The 17,971-nt window shown below is 42.6% G+C and overlaps 1 protein-coding gene across 1 annotated transcript in view; it reads right to left on the bottom strand.

The window, feature by feature from the left end:
* The window catches only part of LOC135706709 (cytosolic carboxypeptidase 6-like), a 56,722-nt gene extending 47,021 nt beyond the window's left edge, over positions 1–9,701 (bottom strand). The window contains exon 1 of the mRNA XM_065228359.1: positions 9,630–9,701. Within this exon, the coding sequence (XP_065084431.1) occupies positions 9,630–9,648 (19 nt within the window). The 5' untranslated portion in view covers positions 9,649–9,701. The remainder of the gene's footprint in view (positions 1–9,629) is intronic.
* Between the last annotated feature and the right edge of the window lie 8,270 nt (positions 9,702–17,971).

Raw genomic sequence — 17,971 nt, 5'->3', positions numbered from 1 at the left:
GATGGGAAAATACAGTGAAATAAACGTTTCAATTTCGGTTGCCGAAAACAGTCAATGGGTGCCGAAGCCATAATTTACCCTAGATAAAATTGTGTAGGTAAGGACACTGGCTCGGACACTGGTTATATTTAATAAACGATACTTGAAAACGAGTCTGGCGATTTTATCTTTATTATTCGTATATTTACAGAAGCTTGAAGCTCATATAGTGAAAACAAATTCGATTTACTGAATTTAATTGTTTAATCAGCAAAATGCTGCCAAATGTCAAAATTTTTAATTGCTGAATTATCAGTAAAGAAATATTGCTGATTTTCAGTAAAAAGTTGTCTTTTTGACAGAAGTCGGAATTGCTGAAAAAATCAGCAGCATTATTTTGCTGGAACGTTTGCTGATCTTTCATCAAGTCTAAAATCAGCAAAATTTTGCTGATGTTCAGCGATTTAAATTTGGTGTGCAGAGTAGATTAAGCTTCAGTAACAAATAAGGGGCGTCCCAGATCAAATTGCATCACGGTAAAAACACTGTAGAAAATTACCCATTGGATATTTATTCTTGATAATTTGGATAGAAGTAGTTTAGAGTGTATTGTTAAAACTGTATTTTTATCGCTGTCAGTTTTTAGAAAACTGGAAAAAATGGCGTTAAGCAACGTCGCGAATTGATTTTGCGCAAGCACCTGAAAAATCCTCAACTCTCTCATAGGGACATCGGAAAACTAATCGGAATCGCGCAGTCATGTGGCAAACGGACTGCGCCGTTCGTGACTACCGGGACTGTAAACGGGGAGATCTAACGCAAGGAGCGTCTACAGAAGTGGCTGCTTCCCCTGTTGAAACGACACGAGGGCCCTACGATCTTCTGGCAGGATTTAGCTTCGTGCCACTATTCAAATGTTGTCCTGGAGTGGTACGAAGCCAACGGGATCACTTTCGTATCCAAGGACATGAACCCACTTCCCCCTACTGGGCTATTATGAAGCAGGCACAACGGAAGCATCCCAAGGAGGTCAAATCTGAGGAAGACATGAAGAAAAACTGGGTTTCCGTACAGAAGAAACTGCAGCCAGATGTTGTACAGAACAGGCATACTAAAAGTACCGCCTCATGACAGTATTCCAACGTCTGTCGCCTTAAGATTGAGCTATAAGTGACAGTCCACAAAGAGGTTGTCATACTACATGCAACCAACAATCAATACTAAACTAACGATTTTAAATTGGCTCCTAGATTGGCTCACTACTTGACTAGCCTATTGGTCCCAAGCAAATCGATTGACGTACCCCATTCTAGTCGAAATTTTAGTACTAAACAATGTTGGTTTTGATTTGATATGAAAGTTTGACAGATAAAATGAGGGGTTCGTGGATTTTCCAATGTTTCGAGGGGTGAATCGATTAGCTTGGGACCGAAGATAGTACCAGAGCTGAGCCAAAAAGTTGAGCACGTTTCTTCGTGATCTTCTAGTCTTAGAGTTACCTCTATGCTGCTACTACACTACCAGTGTGCCGCCGAAGCTCGTTCGGTTGCTATCACGTTCGTGCTGCCCATTGCAAAATTTTCATCCGACATATTTTAAAAACGCGCGGTCTTGAGCAGATCAGTCATTCCGACATTCCGGCGAAAAATATAAGCCTACCCGACACCAACCTGACTTCTAGCAAACCCAACCAGGGTTTGGGGTAAGCTGAGGGATGTCGTCGGTTTGTGAAGGCTGTCATGACGACAGAAACATTGAAAACCTGCTCATAAAGAAATGTATAAATACAGCCCCATTCGGTTCACTACGTTCCAAGCATGATGATTTTAGCAAAGCGGGTATAGATGCGACGGTTCTAATACAGCTTTCATTCGTTCGTGCGTGCGTTGTTGCCAATGCACTTCGAATTCAGATCTGAACGTACGGTAGCAAGCGGTAGTAAAGCACACAAAGCAACAGTCAATTCAGATATAAACCATCTGTCGCAAGAAGGTTGTACCATAGAGGTAACTCTAAGACCAGAAGGTCCAGATGAAACGAGCTCTACTTTTTGGCTCAGCTCTGGTACTATTTTCGGTCCCAAGCTAATCGATGCACCCCTCGAAACATAGAAAAATCCACTAACCCCTCATTTTATCTGTCAAACTTTCATAGCGAATCAAAACAAACATGGCCGTGGGGATGCAAAGAGAAAGTCGACGAAGAGAATCTGTCAATGTTACTTAGGACGTAATGCAATGTTCAGCTTGAATTGTTGTTTGCGAGAAATCGACGATAAAAATCAAAAGTGACAGTTACGTTATATCGAGGTACACCTGTATTTACTCAGCATTGTTCCGGGAGAGACGAAAAAAAAACTTCCGGAGAAATATGATTTTATGATGGTCTGATTAAAAATATTTATTTTATGATGGTCTGATAGTATCATCTATTATTATCACTTTGTGTTCAATATGTTGCAATCAAGGTGTTTAGGTTCAGTGTGTTTTTTCATTACGAGCCGCCAGTGTTTAAGTAGCTGAATGCTGTAACATCGTATAAATTTCTCTCGTTTTTCTCTCTCACCAATACAATCTGCATACTACGGCAGATTCGGTGATAGGCTTAGAAAAGTATAGAATAAGAAACGATTTTAATATAGTTTGCCATCAGCCACCACTGAGTTTGCAAGAGGAAACCAAATTGCGCGCAAATATACTTTGTCCTAGAAATTAGAAACAAAGTTTGTTAAGTGTTTGGTGTTGCAATAAATTATCGTCCCTCTGTGAATGTGTTTCGTTTAACCGTGCGAAGAATAAGTTGCGTATTGCAAACTGTTAGGCGAATGACGGCCGTAAAGCGGTGAGAAAAGGTTCTTCCCCAACATAATTTGGTGCCGTGACCAGGATTAGTGGATTCCTGGACTTTTCGGGGGCTCATCGCCATCTCCGTGATCGCCATTCTGTCCGGTAACAATACTGCAGAAATAACCGCCATCTTCGGGCGCGGTCAAAGAGACAATCACCAATTGTCCGCGACAAAAAGGAGTCGCCATCACGATCACCTCTGGAACGATTTTGCAAGTTGTATGCTGCCATTACAAAAATACAAGGCCTAATTAATTAGGCAGCAGGTAATTAGCTTTCCAACGTGATTAGTAGCCAACGTAGGTGCGTTTAGATTTTCGGTTTTGTTCTCTCCTTTTAAAACGCACATGTCGGCTGGTGGATTTCGACGTTTCACGACTCCTGATAATACGGTAAACGGATTCCACGCTGCTTCGTGAGTGCTATCGAGGACAAACACCATCGCTAATCTATCGCGAAGATCGCTAAGGGGTCATCGATACGGAACATCAAGTTCTTGATTATTTTGAAGCTGTTTCTGGCTGAGTACGAGATTTTGCATTAAAATACAAGGCACAAACTTGCCTTGGTCAGACCACGTTCCGCTTCCTGTTCACGTCGCTGTCACTGTCGCTGGTACCACGGTGGTGACCATCTGCTCGCAACAACGACCGACAAGATGGACGATGATAGGAGGAAGCAACAGCTCAACATCCGGAGAACCACACTGCTTGCGTCACTCAGCCGAGCGGAACAATTTCTTCAGGCATTTGAGGCTGGACGGGACGCTCTGCAAGTCCCTCTGAGGCTGGAAAATTTGGAAATCGTGTGGCAAGGGCTGGAGGAAACTCAAAGGGAACTGGAGGAAATGGAGACGTCGAATCAAGGCATGGTGAGGAATTTGAATTATCGTTCTGACTTTGAGTCCAAGTTTTTTGCAATTAAAGCTGGTCTGCTATCTAAGTTACCTCCACCTATCAATCAACCAAGCAATCTCCCTCTAAATCCCCCTACTCACACTAACTCTGGTCTGCATCGTCTAAAATTGCCAACAATAGCTCTGCCTGAATTTAGTGGTGATTACCAAGATTGGCTAGGTTTTCATGATACGTTCCTCGCGCTTATTCACTCTAACCCAGAAGTGGCTGACATTCAGAAGTTTCACTATCTGCGTGCTGCTGTGAAAGGTGAGGCTGCTCAAGTAATTGAATACATCGCCATCAGTGCTGCGAACTACCAACTCGCTTGGGAGGCTCTCGTGTCACGCTATTCCAACGAGTATCTCCTCAAGAAGCGGCACTTACAAGCTCTGTTCGAGACTCCAAGGATGAAACAGGAATCTGCAGCGACTCTACATGGACTTGTCGACGAATTCGAAAGGCACACGAAAATTCTGCGACAACTAGGGGAGCCTACCGATACCTGGTCAACAATGCTGGAACATCTACTCTGCACCAGACTGCACGACGAAACGCTGAAATTGTGGGAGGATCACGCGTCAACAATCGATAAGCCAACATACACTAACCTAGTTGACTTTCTGCAGCGGAGAATCAGGGTTCTTGAATCTATCGCCGTCAATCATGAGTCTGTTCCACTACCTCCGAATTCGCATAGTACTTCGCCTTTCTCTTTTGGTTATGGTTCTTCTGGTTCACAAAAATGCAGCAAGGTTTTTCAACAGAAGATGTCTACGCATGCTGTGACGGAGAATAATACAAAGAAAGGAAATTCCGGTAGTCGACCCAGCTTTGCAATGCGCCAATTCAAGAAGCTATCTCTTCAGGAGAAGTTGAATATTATAAACACAAAACGACTCTGCTTCAACTGCCTCCAAGATGGGCACTACGTTGGCAACTGCCCTTGCCAAACCAACTGCCGAATGTGTCAGAAGCGTCATCACACGTGGATCCATCCTGGCTACGCAGATTCTTCTCCAAGTAGCAACGTGGTTCAGTGCTCTACTAGTGAGCCACAATTTTCCACTCAAGCAAACGTCACCGTGGCCAACATCGATTCATCCACCATGGATTCATGTACCTCTGCGTACGTCAACGAAGTTCAAGCAGTGTCATCTCAGATCTCTCGAAACAGCAACGTCTTCATGCTCACCGTAGTGTTGGTCATCGTAGACGTCCACGGGCAAGAACACCTAGCAAGGGCCTTGCTAGACAGTGCTTCCCAACCCAATCTAATGACGGATCGTATGGCAGAAATGCTGATGCTCAAGCGGAAGAAGGTGAATGTACAGCTGCAAGGACCTGGGGGAATTTCGATTCGCGCATCAGATTCTGTCTCCACTCAAATTCGTTCTCGCAAGGAGGATTTCACACGCGACATTGAATTTCTCGTCCTGCCTCGAGTGACGTCCGCCATGCCTGAGCAAGACGTCCCAATCGTCGACTGGAAAATCCCGAAGGACCTGTTCTTGGCCGATCCCAACTTCAACAAGCGTGCTGACATCGACATGATCATCGGTCTTCAACACTTTTTCTCCTGCTTCACAACAACGGCTCGTATCCAATTAGCGAAAGATTTGCCCGAACTGGTCGACAGCGTATTCGGATGGATCGTTGCAGGCTCTGGTCATCTCATTCCAACATCTCCCGATTCCGCCACTTGCAACTTCACTGCAGTTTGCCTGGTCACACTCGAAGAGAGTTTGGAACGCTTTTGGAAGCTAGAAGAATTACCTCACAGTTCTGACTATTCTGTAAAGGAGAGGAAATGCGAAGAATGGTATAAGTCAACAGTCTCACGTGATTCTTCTGGTCGCTATCAAGTTCGTCTGCCCCGTCATCCGGAATTCAACACCATGATAGGGGAATCCAAAGCTGCTGCCATTCGAAGATTCAGGGCTACTGAAGCAAGATTAGAACGAGAACCCGATCTTAAGAAGGAGTATCATAAGTTCATGGAAGAGTACTTGTCCCTTGGTCATATGCGATTAGTTCCCGAAGATGAAATCGACGACAAAAATTCGTACTACCTTCCTCACCATCCAATAGTGAAGGAATCCAGCACCACTACGAAGGTACGTGTCGTCTTCGACGGATCTGCAAAAACATCAACCGGATTCTCGTTGAACGACGCCCTGCTCGTTGGACCCGTTGTTCAGGATGAGCTGCTAGCGATTATTCTACGTTTTATGACGTTTGCAGTTGCAATTGTGGCGGACGTGGAAAAAATGTATCGTCAAATCCTGTTGCATCTACTAGATTGCCCGTTCCAGTGCATATTCTGGCGCTTTTCGAAATCCCAACCAATCCAAGTGTACCAGCTACTAACGGTCACATACGGGCTCGCTCCTTCTTCCTTCCTAGCCACTCGAACCCTTCTGCAACTAGCAGAAGATGAAGGTCCAGCATATCCACTCGCTCTACCAGTTCTCCGCAAAGGTTTCTATGTCGATGATTGCGTTGCGGGTGCTCAAACCATCGAAGAAGCCATCAAGCTGCGAAAGGAACTAGACGATCTTCTCAGGAAAGGTGGTTTCATTTTACGAAAGTGGGCTTCGAATAAGCTAGAGGTGCTCCAAGGACTAAGCCAAGATCAAATCGGGACACAATCCATCGTAAGCTTCACTCCTCAAGAAAGTCTGAAAACGTTGGGTATCGTATGGGAACCTGAAGCTGACAAGCTGCGATTTGACTCGAAGGTCACTCATCCGGACAAGCCTGCTACCAAAAGGTCCATGTTATCATCAATCTCCCAGCTTTTCGATCCACTAGGGCTTGCTGCACCGATCGTCGTCCGAGGAAAAATGCTGATGCAAGAACTATGGCTCCTTAACTGCAGCTGGGACCAGCCTGTACCGGACGTTCTTCAATTCAAGTGGGGGGAGTACTTCAGTTCGTTGGAAAAGCTCACTGAATTTCGAGTCGATCGCTATGCATTGTTGCCACACGCCAAAGTACAACTCCATACGTTCACCGATGCATCGGAAGCTGCATATGGGGCCTGCATCTACGCTCGTTCTGTTGACTCTTCTGGTAACGTCCGTGTTCGACTCATCGCATCGAAAACTCGAGTTGCTCCGTTAAAACGTATCACTCTACCTCGCTTGGAGCTATGTGGGGCTCTCGTCGGTGCTCAGTTGTACGCCTATGTCAGCAAAGCTCTTCCAATCGAAATCTCGGATTCTTTCTTCTGGTGCGACTCAACTGTCACGCTACATTGGTTGCGATCACCTCCAAACAACTGGAAAACGTTCATTGCCAATAGGGTCTCGGAAATTCAAACTCTAACGCATGGATTTCAATGGAATCATGTCGCCGGTTCGGAGAATCCAGCGGATTTGCTGTCACGAGGAATGGACGTCGACGATTTCGTTGTAAGCAGTTTCTGGATGCACGGTCCAGAATGGCTATTCAAAGCGAAAGAAGATTGGATCAACTCAGCACTACCCCCAGCACCTGAACACGAAATGGAACATCGCAAGGTGGTGGCGACCATTACACGTACAGCACAGCAAATCAACGAAGTATTTGACCGCTACTCTGCATTCTACAGACTCAGGCGCATAACTGCATATTGCCTCCGGTTCATCGAGAATATTCGGCATAAAGCGCGCACCCAGCCATTGGTATCTACTGGTCATCTACCTAGTCCAACGCTCACCACTGCTCAAATATCCTCGGCTGAAGATCTTTTGGTTTGTCTCGCTCAGGCAGATGCGTTTCGTGCAGAGTTGAAAGATCTACAAAAGGGAAAGATGATTTCTAAACATTCGCCAATCTGTGTACTTAACCCCTTCCTAGACCCACAAGGCACGTTAAGAGTAGGGGGTAGGTTGAGATTGTCAGACCAGCCATTCAGAACGAAGCACCCAGCCCTATTGCCCAATTCCCATCCCTTTACCCACATGCTCATACGTACCCACCACGTTAACCTGTTGCATGGTGGTGGCCAGCTCACACTTGCCCGAATTCGTGAGAAATATTGACCACTGCATGGAAGGAGAACCGTACGCAGCGTCCTACGTCAGTGCATTCGATGCGCGAGAGTCGATCCCGTCCAAACCCAGCAGCAGATCGGCCAACTGCCTGTGCCTCGAATCACTCCAAGCAGACCATTCACCGTTACCGGAATCGATTATGCTGGACCCGTTTACCTTCGAGCACCACACAAGCGAGCACCCTCACCGAAAGCGTACATCTGCGTACAAAGCGGTACACCTCGAACTAGTCTCGGACCTAACAACGGCGGCATTTATGGCAACATTGCGCAGATTCATCGCGCGCCGCGGTTTCCCAGCGCATATCCACTCCGACAATGGAAAAAACTTCGAGGGAGCCAAAAATGAGCTACTTGCTCTCTACAAGTTCCTACGTAGCAAGAAGGAAATGAATGTCATCGAATCTGTCCTGGCTAACAACAGCATTACTTGGCACATGACACCACCGAAAGCACCTCACTTCGGCGGTTTATGGGAGGCCGCAGTTAAAGTCGCTAAAAAGCAGCTGTATCGGCAACTAGGAAATTCTCGCCTCCAATTGGAAGCCATGTCAACGGTGCTCACACAAATCGAGGCCAGCATGAACTCTCGTCCACTTGTTCCACTATCGGAGGATCCTGAAGACCTTACTGCACTGACACCCGGCCACTTTTTGATCGGTGCACCTATGCAATCCCTGCCTGACCACGACGTTCGTTGCATCCCTACCGATCGCTTGAGCCATTATCAACAGCTGCAGCAGCTGCATCAAAACTTCTGGCACCGTTGGCGTACTGAATACCTACATGAACTACAAAAGAGCCAGAATAACTTCCGTGCGAACAGCGAAATCAAGCCTGGACGTCTCGTGATCTTAGTGGACGAAATGCAGCCTCCACTGAAATGGCCCCTCGCTCGAATCGTGGATATCCATCCGGGAGAGGACGGTTTGATTCGAGTCGTGACTCTGAAAACAAACAAGGGAATTGTAAAACGACCCATCGTCAAAATTTGCATGCTGCCACAGGAGGAAACCGACGAAAACACTTCGTTGCTGGAGCCATCCGCAGGAGATTCTTCACTACAATCTGTTCCCACCGTTGGTCCTCTGATTACGGATACGTAAAAGATTGTCGATGTAATCTTAAGTTGTTGTAAGAAACCTTCTGCATTTGTACTCGTTGTCCCAATAGTATAGAATCAGTTGTTTATGTTTAGTTTAAATTGACATTTCAAGGTGGTGGCGATGTTTAGGTTCAGTGTGTTTTTTCATTACGAGCCGCCAGTGTTTAAGTAGCTGAATGCTGTAACATCGTATAAATTTCTCTCGTTTTTCTCTCTCACCAATACAATCTGCATACTACGGCAGATTCGGTGATAGGCTTAGAAAAGTATAGAATAAGAAACGATTTTAATATAGTTTGCCATCAGCCACCACTGAGTTTGCAAGAGGAAACCAAATTGCGCGCAAATATACTCTGTCCTAGAAATTAGAAACAAAGTTTGTTAAGTGTTTGGTGTTGCAATAAATTATCGTCCCTCTGTGAATGTGTTTCGTTTAACCGTGCGAAGAATAAGTTGCGTATTGCAAACTGTTAGGCGAATGACGGCCGTAAAGCGGTGAGAAAAGGTTCTTCCCCAACACAAGGTTTACAAGATTTCCGGATTAACTGGCATTCAGTACATTACGGTACGACAATTTGGGCACAATATTTACATGCTAAGTGTATGGATTTTAGTGCTTTACGGAAACCGTTGGAAATTTGCTAAGATCTTTTTATTTGGAAGTAAACAATTTGTTTTTATCGACGCCTGAATAAAAAGAGCTGTTTATACGGTCAGTTGAATTATGACTTTTAAGATGTACCGAAAAACTTTTAATGACTTACCGGAACCGAAATCACCCATTTTCTAACTTTATCGGTGTTTATTTCAGCCAACCGCAAACAGAATAATAACCCGTAAATTAAGGCAGCATTCCAGAGAGCATTCACTTCACCTTTTATTGAATATTGATTTCCATGCACATCACCTGTCAACGCACTTTATGATAAACCTTGAAACTACACCCAAACTCGTAAAACACTGACGGATCAAATCACCAAAATTAAGAATGAGATCAGCGCCACATAATTTGGCACTTTGAATGAGCAGTCAAGCGAATCGATTGCACTTCTTTCGGTTTCCAGAGGCAAATTTATTGTTGGTTGTCATGAAACTCTGCGCTGCGACATTTCACCTCTTGTGCCAACTCCACTCACCCTATAAGGGAAGGTACCATTGGTAAAACTTTTCTATCTCACTCGGAAAATCTTCGTCGGGCTTAGGTTTCGATGATCCCTCACCAACCCGGCAAAACAATGCTGCTCTTGATTACTCTGTCTGTAAAGTATACTGCACTGTACTGCCAGGCACTTCCCGGAAGCAATCAATCAAACTTTTCACCACCGAGCAGTCAACCATAAACTCTAGGAAAATTTTCCAACCTTTTCCGCCAAAAGTTCAAACTGTTCTGAGCGAAACTTTGCCACCGAAAATCCTGGTCGTCTCAACCGTATAGCTTTGGGAACTCGCACGACATCGACAAAATCCTTGCAGCTGCCGAACAAACCAAATGACAAACTACCTTGGGGCCGCCCATAATAACTCTAATGTCATTTTTTTTTGTTCGAATATTTTTCCATTTCCGTTCCGGCGCGCACGCTGATATGAAGGAATTTATAATTCGAACTAAAGAGTAGCCACCGGAGCACGTGTTTGATCGATACACGGAGCGGTCGGTCGGTCGGTCGGCCGATTGGTTGGTCGGATGGAAGAAAGTGGTGACGCCAATGTCCTTAGGAACCGTATTTGATATGGAAGAAGAGCAAAACAAATAATGTTCGTGCAAGCACACAAGAGGCATCAAAGTGGCCGTGGATGAGCATGATTAGGGTCGTCTAGGGCTAAAAATAGACCGAACATGGCCTGCTGCTTGTTTGCTTTGCAGACGTTTGGCTCTGGTCGTGTAAGATACTCATTTGAGTTCAAAACCATGCAGATGCAATTGACATCGCATATTTCACCCATAGTGTGAATCAACAGGTGCATTTACCTGTACAGTTCTTAGTGGGATTTGGGTTGGTTTTTTATTTGATTTTGATTTTCTGCTTTTTAAATTCAGTTTTGAATTTGATAAAGCTTTTATCCGTAGTTTTACTCATATTGAAAATCTAGACTCAGACAAACCATAGGTTATTTACATACACAAACGTGAATTTTGTCGAGATCTCAGCAAGAAACATAAATTTTGCTGAATCTCGACAAGTTTTTACTCAGATCCAGCAGGTGCCCATCTCGGTAAAAAAAACCTAAGTCTGTAGAAGATGTTTGGATTCAAAGTTGCTTCCAATATAATCAATGTTTTTCTATAATTAAATAACGAAGCATCGAACATGCAATCCTACATATTTATAGACATCGAAGCTGTTAGTCATCTATCATAAAGAGCGTAGAATGCGTATAGCGCATAGATGATAGGTAATGATGGCGCTGAAAATTATGAATGAACTCTCGATGAACATTTCAAATGGTCCTATCTGCTTTGATCGATTCTCTTCATCGACTTTCTCTTTTCATCACCACTGCTATGCAAACAGATTTCGCGTTAATTCTACCACATAGTTTGATAAAGGAGGTTCTTATCTAGCGTCCAAAACGTCAAATACAACAGGGAAAGGTGTTGCAGCCTCGGTTGCAGCTGAGTTATTGATGAAAGAGAAAGTCGATGAAGAGAATCGATCAAAGCAGATAGGACCATTTGAAATGTTCATCGAGAACTGATGCCAGCGTCGGCGAACAAGCAAAGCAGGAGACTTCCACTATACGGTAAGGCGTGATTTTTAAGATGTAAATGGCTTGTTTTTTTGGTAGTACTATTGGCAATGTGTCGCCCAACGATCACTACACTAGTAAAAATCCACACATAACTAATAGAAAATTTCTATAAAATATTAAGCATAATATTCATTTGGCCACACATAATTAGATATCATGGAACAAAACACATACAGATTATGTGTCATATAAACAGTATGTGTGATCACATATAGAGATGATATGTGCAAGTGAGATTTATGTGTCTGGTATATAGAAACTATATCATAAATTTAATTGCAAAAATCTATGTGTGGAACACATAGAAACAATCATTGACTTTTTCTCAGTGTAGTATTGAATAATTATTATTTTGGGTCAGGGCGCACGAAAGAATGTGATGATGATATTTTGGTGAATTAAAATGACTATAAATCAACACTAAAATTGGTAGTTACAAAATACCAACCAGTTGTAATGTAACGTATACCAATAAAATAATACACATTTAAGGAAAGGCATCTCCTTTTGCCAAATACAGGACAGTCAAAGACCACGTGCTCCGGTGTTTTCTCCAAATTTCCACACTCCGTGCAGAAGGGTGACGTTGCGTGTCCGAACCGATGTAGGTACGTAGGTACTGCATGAAGTAACCATGACCAGATAGGAATTGCGTTAGACCAAAGATATGTAATTAACAAGATATCTCACTAATCAATGCATCATCCAAATAACCAAAATATCTCAGAGATAACGCCAACATGTTTTCTCAAACACACCCGACGGACGCCAAAAATGCCAGAGCTGCGCCAAAAAGTTGAGCACGTTTCTTCGGGATCTTCTGGTCTTTTGACGTAGGACTACGTCTTTGATTTCTATATGGGGGTACACTTTGTGAAAACCGAAAATGGAACATGTAACAAATTAAGAAAGATTTTGAACGTTAATAACTCAGCTACCTCTGGTCCAATTTCAATTATTTTATCACCAATCGATCAGAAATATGGCTGCGCATTGATAACAACGCTTCCGAATGTTGATTTTCAACAAGAAACTATTGAAAAACTGGTAAATGTTCAGCATTGTCCAAAAGCGTCGAATTAACTAACAAATCCACCAATTACCTACATGCATATGCTGCTTCCCCAGCAAAGTCGTCAGAGAGTAGTAAGTAGACGAAACAAGTCGAAGTTGCATTCGCCTCCGATCCTCGGGCGCGTGTGAATAGGGAGGATGGAATTGCGTAATATTTTACACACTCATCGCCATGTTCAGAACCAAACGCAAATTCTTCGAGATAACCACCATCCGTCGTCTGGCTCGCCGTGGCGGTGTCTGACGTATCTCCGGTTTGATTTACGAGGTGTGCTGAAGGTGTTCCTGAAAAATGAGATCAGTGATGCTGTCACCTACACTAAACACGCCAAGCGTAAGCGGCCATGGATGTCATCTACGTTTTTGAAGTGACAGAGACGCACTCTGTTTGGTTTCAGAGGTTAAATCATCACCAACATTGGAAACAAAACGGCTCTTTTCAGGGCCACTAAGCTTATTACAGTAAAGAGTAAGAATAGAATTCATCTGCCTGTTTGTCCATATTCAGAACCACCGACCACACAAAATGCTCATGTGATCAAACTGGAAGCAGGGATACAAATTGTTTTGATCAACCTTGATCAACTTTGAATCGCCACGGCCGGATATTTTCGATGGAAGAAGCAACAATCTAGCATCTAATTCGACGAAGACGGCAGGAAACATTTCTGGATCAACAATAGAATAGGGCCCATCAGCATTTGTAAACAAACCGTTCCAAAGCCTCACAAATCGAAGGCTGCTCACACAAACCAACACCAACATCTTGTAGGTAGAAGTTTCCCCTATCCGATGATGGTGTTGGTTTGTGTGGGTGGCCATCGCTTTGTGAGTAAAGGGCTTTGGAACGGTTTGTTTACAAATGCTGATGGGCTCTTTTCTATTGTTGATGCAGATTTGTGAAGCCGAGTTATTTACGAAAGAGAGTGTCGATGAAGAGAATCGATCAATGTAGATAGGACCTATTGAAAAGTGACGCGAGATTTGTTTTCCGTACTGAGCTCCAATGCTACCGACGCCAGGGAGGCAGCTCCCAGAGATGTTATGCCTTAGAACATGCCGATGGCGCCGACTGAGATTGGACCCAGGCCTGCTGGGGTGAGAGGTAATTACGCTAACCACCGGCGCCGATATCTATCACGGCGAATGAGAACGACCCAAATTTGAGTTTAGTTATCTCAGAAATAAGCGCAGGAACTCAGCGATGAGTAAATATTCCTCATGTTTTCCCAGGTTTTTCCACGATTTTCCAGGGAAAAATTCCCGAATTTGAGAAAAGTAAAGATTGGATTCACTCAGTCTATTGGTACTACTCCGAGACTGAATAAAATTTTCGTCAATTTCCTCATAACCACCATCCGTCGTCTGGCTCGCCGTCGCAGTATCTGACGTATCGCCGGTCTGATCTACGAGGTGTGCTGAAGGTGTTCGTGGAAAATGAGGTCCGTGATGCTGTCACCTACACTAAACACGCCAAGCGTAAGTGGCCATGGATGTCCTCTTCAATAAAACGGCCCTTTTCAGGGCCATCAAGCTTACATCAGTAAAGAGTTGGAATAGAATTTATCTATGCTTGTTTGTCCATATTCAGAACCACAAGCCCCCAACGACCTGGAAGCAGGGGTGCAAGTGATTTTGATTGATACAGGGTGGCCAGCAAACCGGGAAATCCGGGAATACCGGGAAATATCCGGAAATTTTTAAAGTAACCTGGAAAACCGGGAAAAACCCGTGAATTCTGCAAGAGAACCGGGAAAATAAATTAACTATATCATAGTAACAAATTTTTACATCAGAATTTAAGAATAAACCATTAAAACAGAGTGATCCTTTAGCAAATGAATGTCTTGCTCTATTTGTTGCATAATTTTCTTCAGTATACCGTCTTATTGTTTTTAGAATTTAATCACTCAGCAATATTGCAAATTGATTTTTGTCGTTTCAATTTCAGATGTAAAGTGCATGGTCCTCTAAAGAAAATATTGAAGATGCTGGAGTTTGGAAACAAATATTTGTAAAAACCGAAACTGAATTATTCTTTTCCGGGGTTTTAATTTTTCGTTGTTCAAAATTCTCATGATGAATTCCAGAATTAACTTGGAATTCTGCTCTGAATTATCTTGAAATTGTTCTGAAATAAACCAGAAAACACTCCGCGTAATAATTACCGTTGAATTCTTTTAGGAATTTTCTTCCAACCCCTAAGAATTTATTGGAATCCTTCATATAATTCCCGTTCCCGCCTATCCGGAACTTTGATTCCTTTAAAAATCTTTTCAAATATTTCTTTTAACTCTATTCAAAACAAAAGAAATCTTTCGAAAATTAATCTATAAACCCCTTGGAGTATTTTAAAGAATTTCTTTCTAATTATCAGCAAATTTTTTGGAATCAATTTTGTTTGGGTTATGTGATGAATCATTCGCACTAGGGTTGAAATTATTGCCAGAACATTTTAAGAACTCTGTTTCTTGTTGAATTCCGATCATAATTCTCTTGGAATTCTTCTTAAAATTCATCTGTCATGTTCCTTACGATGCCCATACAAATTATATCAGAACCACGTAGGAATTTTCTGCAATGTTTTATTTTTATTTTCACAATTCTTTTTTAAATCTACTAAAATTACCTAACAGTTTAATTTAGAACTTGCATTCTTCTCCAAAGAAATCCTTCCAAATTCATTCAACAATTTCTATGGATTTCATGTAAGAATAATTCTGGAAATCTGTTCTTCTCCTTCGAAAACTGTGTGGGAATCCTTCTCAATATTTGTTTTTAATCAACACTTTGAATTCTTTTAAATTTTACTAAAAATTCCAGGGTTTGTCCGCCAGATTCTACAGATTGCTATGTAATTTGTTATTACCCTTAAAATGCTTCTAAGTCTCAGAGCGTGACAATTATGACTCCACGACTCATAGGTATGATGTTTTTTTTTATAAATCTGTGATCTAAAAAAAAAATTCAAAATTTCACATTTTAATTATTGTTTCTCCAAATCTTGCATTACGAAGCATGTTATTAATCACAAATTTTGAAGAAAAGTTCTAGTTTCAGACTCTACACAAATTTCAAAGCTCCAGAATCTTGGGAATCTTTTTAAATCACATTTTTTTTTATCCTATCAGTAAATTTTGTTTTTTTTTTGTTGCATATTAACAACCGGGAATTTTTTAGATTTGAACCGGGAAAACCGGGAAAAAACCGGGATTTTCAAAATGAAAATTCACTGGCCACCCTGTTGATTCTCGTAATCAACTTTCTTTTTGAAAAAGATTACTACAAATTTGGATCGCCTACAATTCAAAACCGGAAAGAGTTGAGATAATAGATATTTCAGGCATAACATTTGATAACGGCACAAAAGCATTTGTAAACAAACCTTCTTAGGCCCTTTACACGCGAACCAAAGTACGCCCACGCAAACCAACAACATCATCGCATAGGGGCAACTATCACCTTTCCGTAAGTGGTATTGGTTTGCGTGGGCGTACTTTGGTTCGCGTGTAAAGGGCCTTAGAATGTTTGTTTACAAATGCTTTTGTGCCGTTATCAAATGTTATGCCTGATTTGATCAATTAAAAGAACTTAATGCTCTTCACATTTATTCCGTCCACTAGCGGTCCTACGTCAAGCTTCCGTTTGTGCCCCTAGGCACAGACCCTTCTACTTTTTTCCTCTGTTCGGGACCTAACACCACTGCGACTAATGTAACGTTTGGTTCTGTTGTCATTGGATGTATTCTGATGCCAAATTTTACATCGTCAAGACGTTTGATTCTGATGTAACGTTTGAGGCTAATGTATTTTTATGTACTTGGACGTCACACTGAAGTCTGAATACATTAAAGGTACAGCAATACACGTTAAAATTTAATGTATTGAAGATGTCTGCTTATGTTTCCTACATTACAATTTCTATTCGGGTCTCCGAAGACAGTTTGGAAGTATGATCAGGTCTTGCTTAAATATTAACGGGTCTAGTGTTCTAAGATTCTTTTCCTGAGCTTCATAACGACGCAATCTGTCCGGCCACCTACCGGTCTGGAGCCCCAGCTTCACCAAGCTCTTTGTCGTTTTCAGATTCAAACCCTGGAGCTCTCTCTGGAGCTTCAGTGGTAAAAAGTCGGTAAACACGCACACTGTTGGATCTATTGCTAGGGAGCTTGTCACTAAAGCCCTACAGTAAAAGTATGGACGTCTGTCAAACGTTGTTCCAATCGAACCGTCAAAATGCACAGCTTTGCTCGATTGGAACAGCTTTTTTTTCAGTTTTGTGGTGACAGTCGTCCATACTTTAACTAGAGGGCTTTACTTGTCACTGGTTTTGTTTACTGAACACTGAGTTCTCGCTGAATAAATGGTGGGAAATATACCCTCGCAGGGGAATAAATTTAGTAAAATCATCCTCCCAGGGAGACAAATTTCCAAGCTGGGAATAACAATCCTTTCGGACTTCAACCTCCTCACGGGGAAGTTAAAACCCGATACCCTCTCAGGGGGATACGTTTTCTCACATGGAAAACCAGAACAGTGCCCTCTCAGGGGAATTACATTTCCTCACAGGGAATATTACGGGATAATACCATAGAGGTAACTCTAAGACCACTGGGTCCCGAAGAAAATCATTATTATTTTTGGCTCACTCAGTACCAGAACAACGGTCCCAAGCAGTCCCAAGCTATTTCACTCACCCCTGCATGTTCTGCATGAATCCACACACCCCTGATGTTATCTGTCAAACTTTCATAGCGAATCAAAACAAACATAGTGTAGTAATAGAATTTCAACTAGAATAGGGTACGTTAATCGTTTGCTTGGGACCAATAGGCTACTAAAGTGGTGAGCCAATTTAAAATCGTTAGTTTCGTATTGATTGTTGATAATACCAACAATCAATACGAAACTAACGATTTTAAATTGGCTCACTACTTGACTAGCCTATTGGTCCCAAGCAAACGATTAACGTGCCCCATTCTAGTAGAAATTCTACTACTACACAATGTTTGTTTTGATTCGCTATGAAAGTTTGACAGATAACAGCTTGGGACCGAAGAGAGTACCAGAGCTGAGCCAAAAAGTTGAGCACGTTATTTCGGGACCTTCTAGTCTTAGAGTTACCTCTATGATAATACCATAGACGTAACTCTAAGACCACTGGGTCCCGAAGAAAATCATTATTATTTTTGGCTCACTCAGTACCAGAACAACGGTCCCAAGCAGTCCCAAGCTATTTCACTCACCCCTGCATGTTCTGTATGAATCCACACACCCCTGAT

This window comes from Ochlerotatus camptorhynchus, unplaced genomic scaffold (assembly GCF_037179485.1).
Source record: "Ochlerotatus camptorhynchus isolate MF236.1 unplaced genomic scaffold, CSIRO-AGI_Acam_v1.1 ptg000289l, whole genome shotgun sequence".
In the NCBI taxonomy this organism is placed as follows: Eukaryota; Metazoa; Arthropoda; class Insecta; order Diptera; family Culicidae; genus Ochlerotatus; species Ochlerotatus camptorhynchus.
This window is presented reverse-complemented; position numbering and strand designations above follow the sequence as displayed.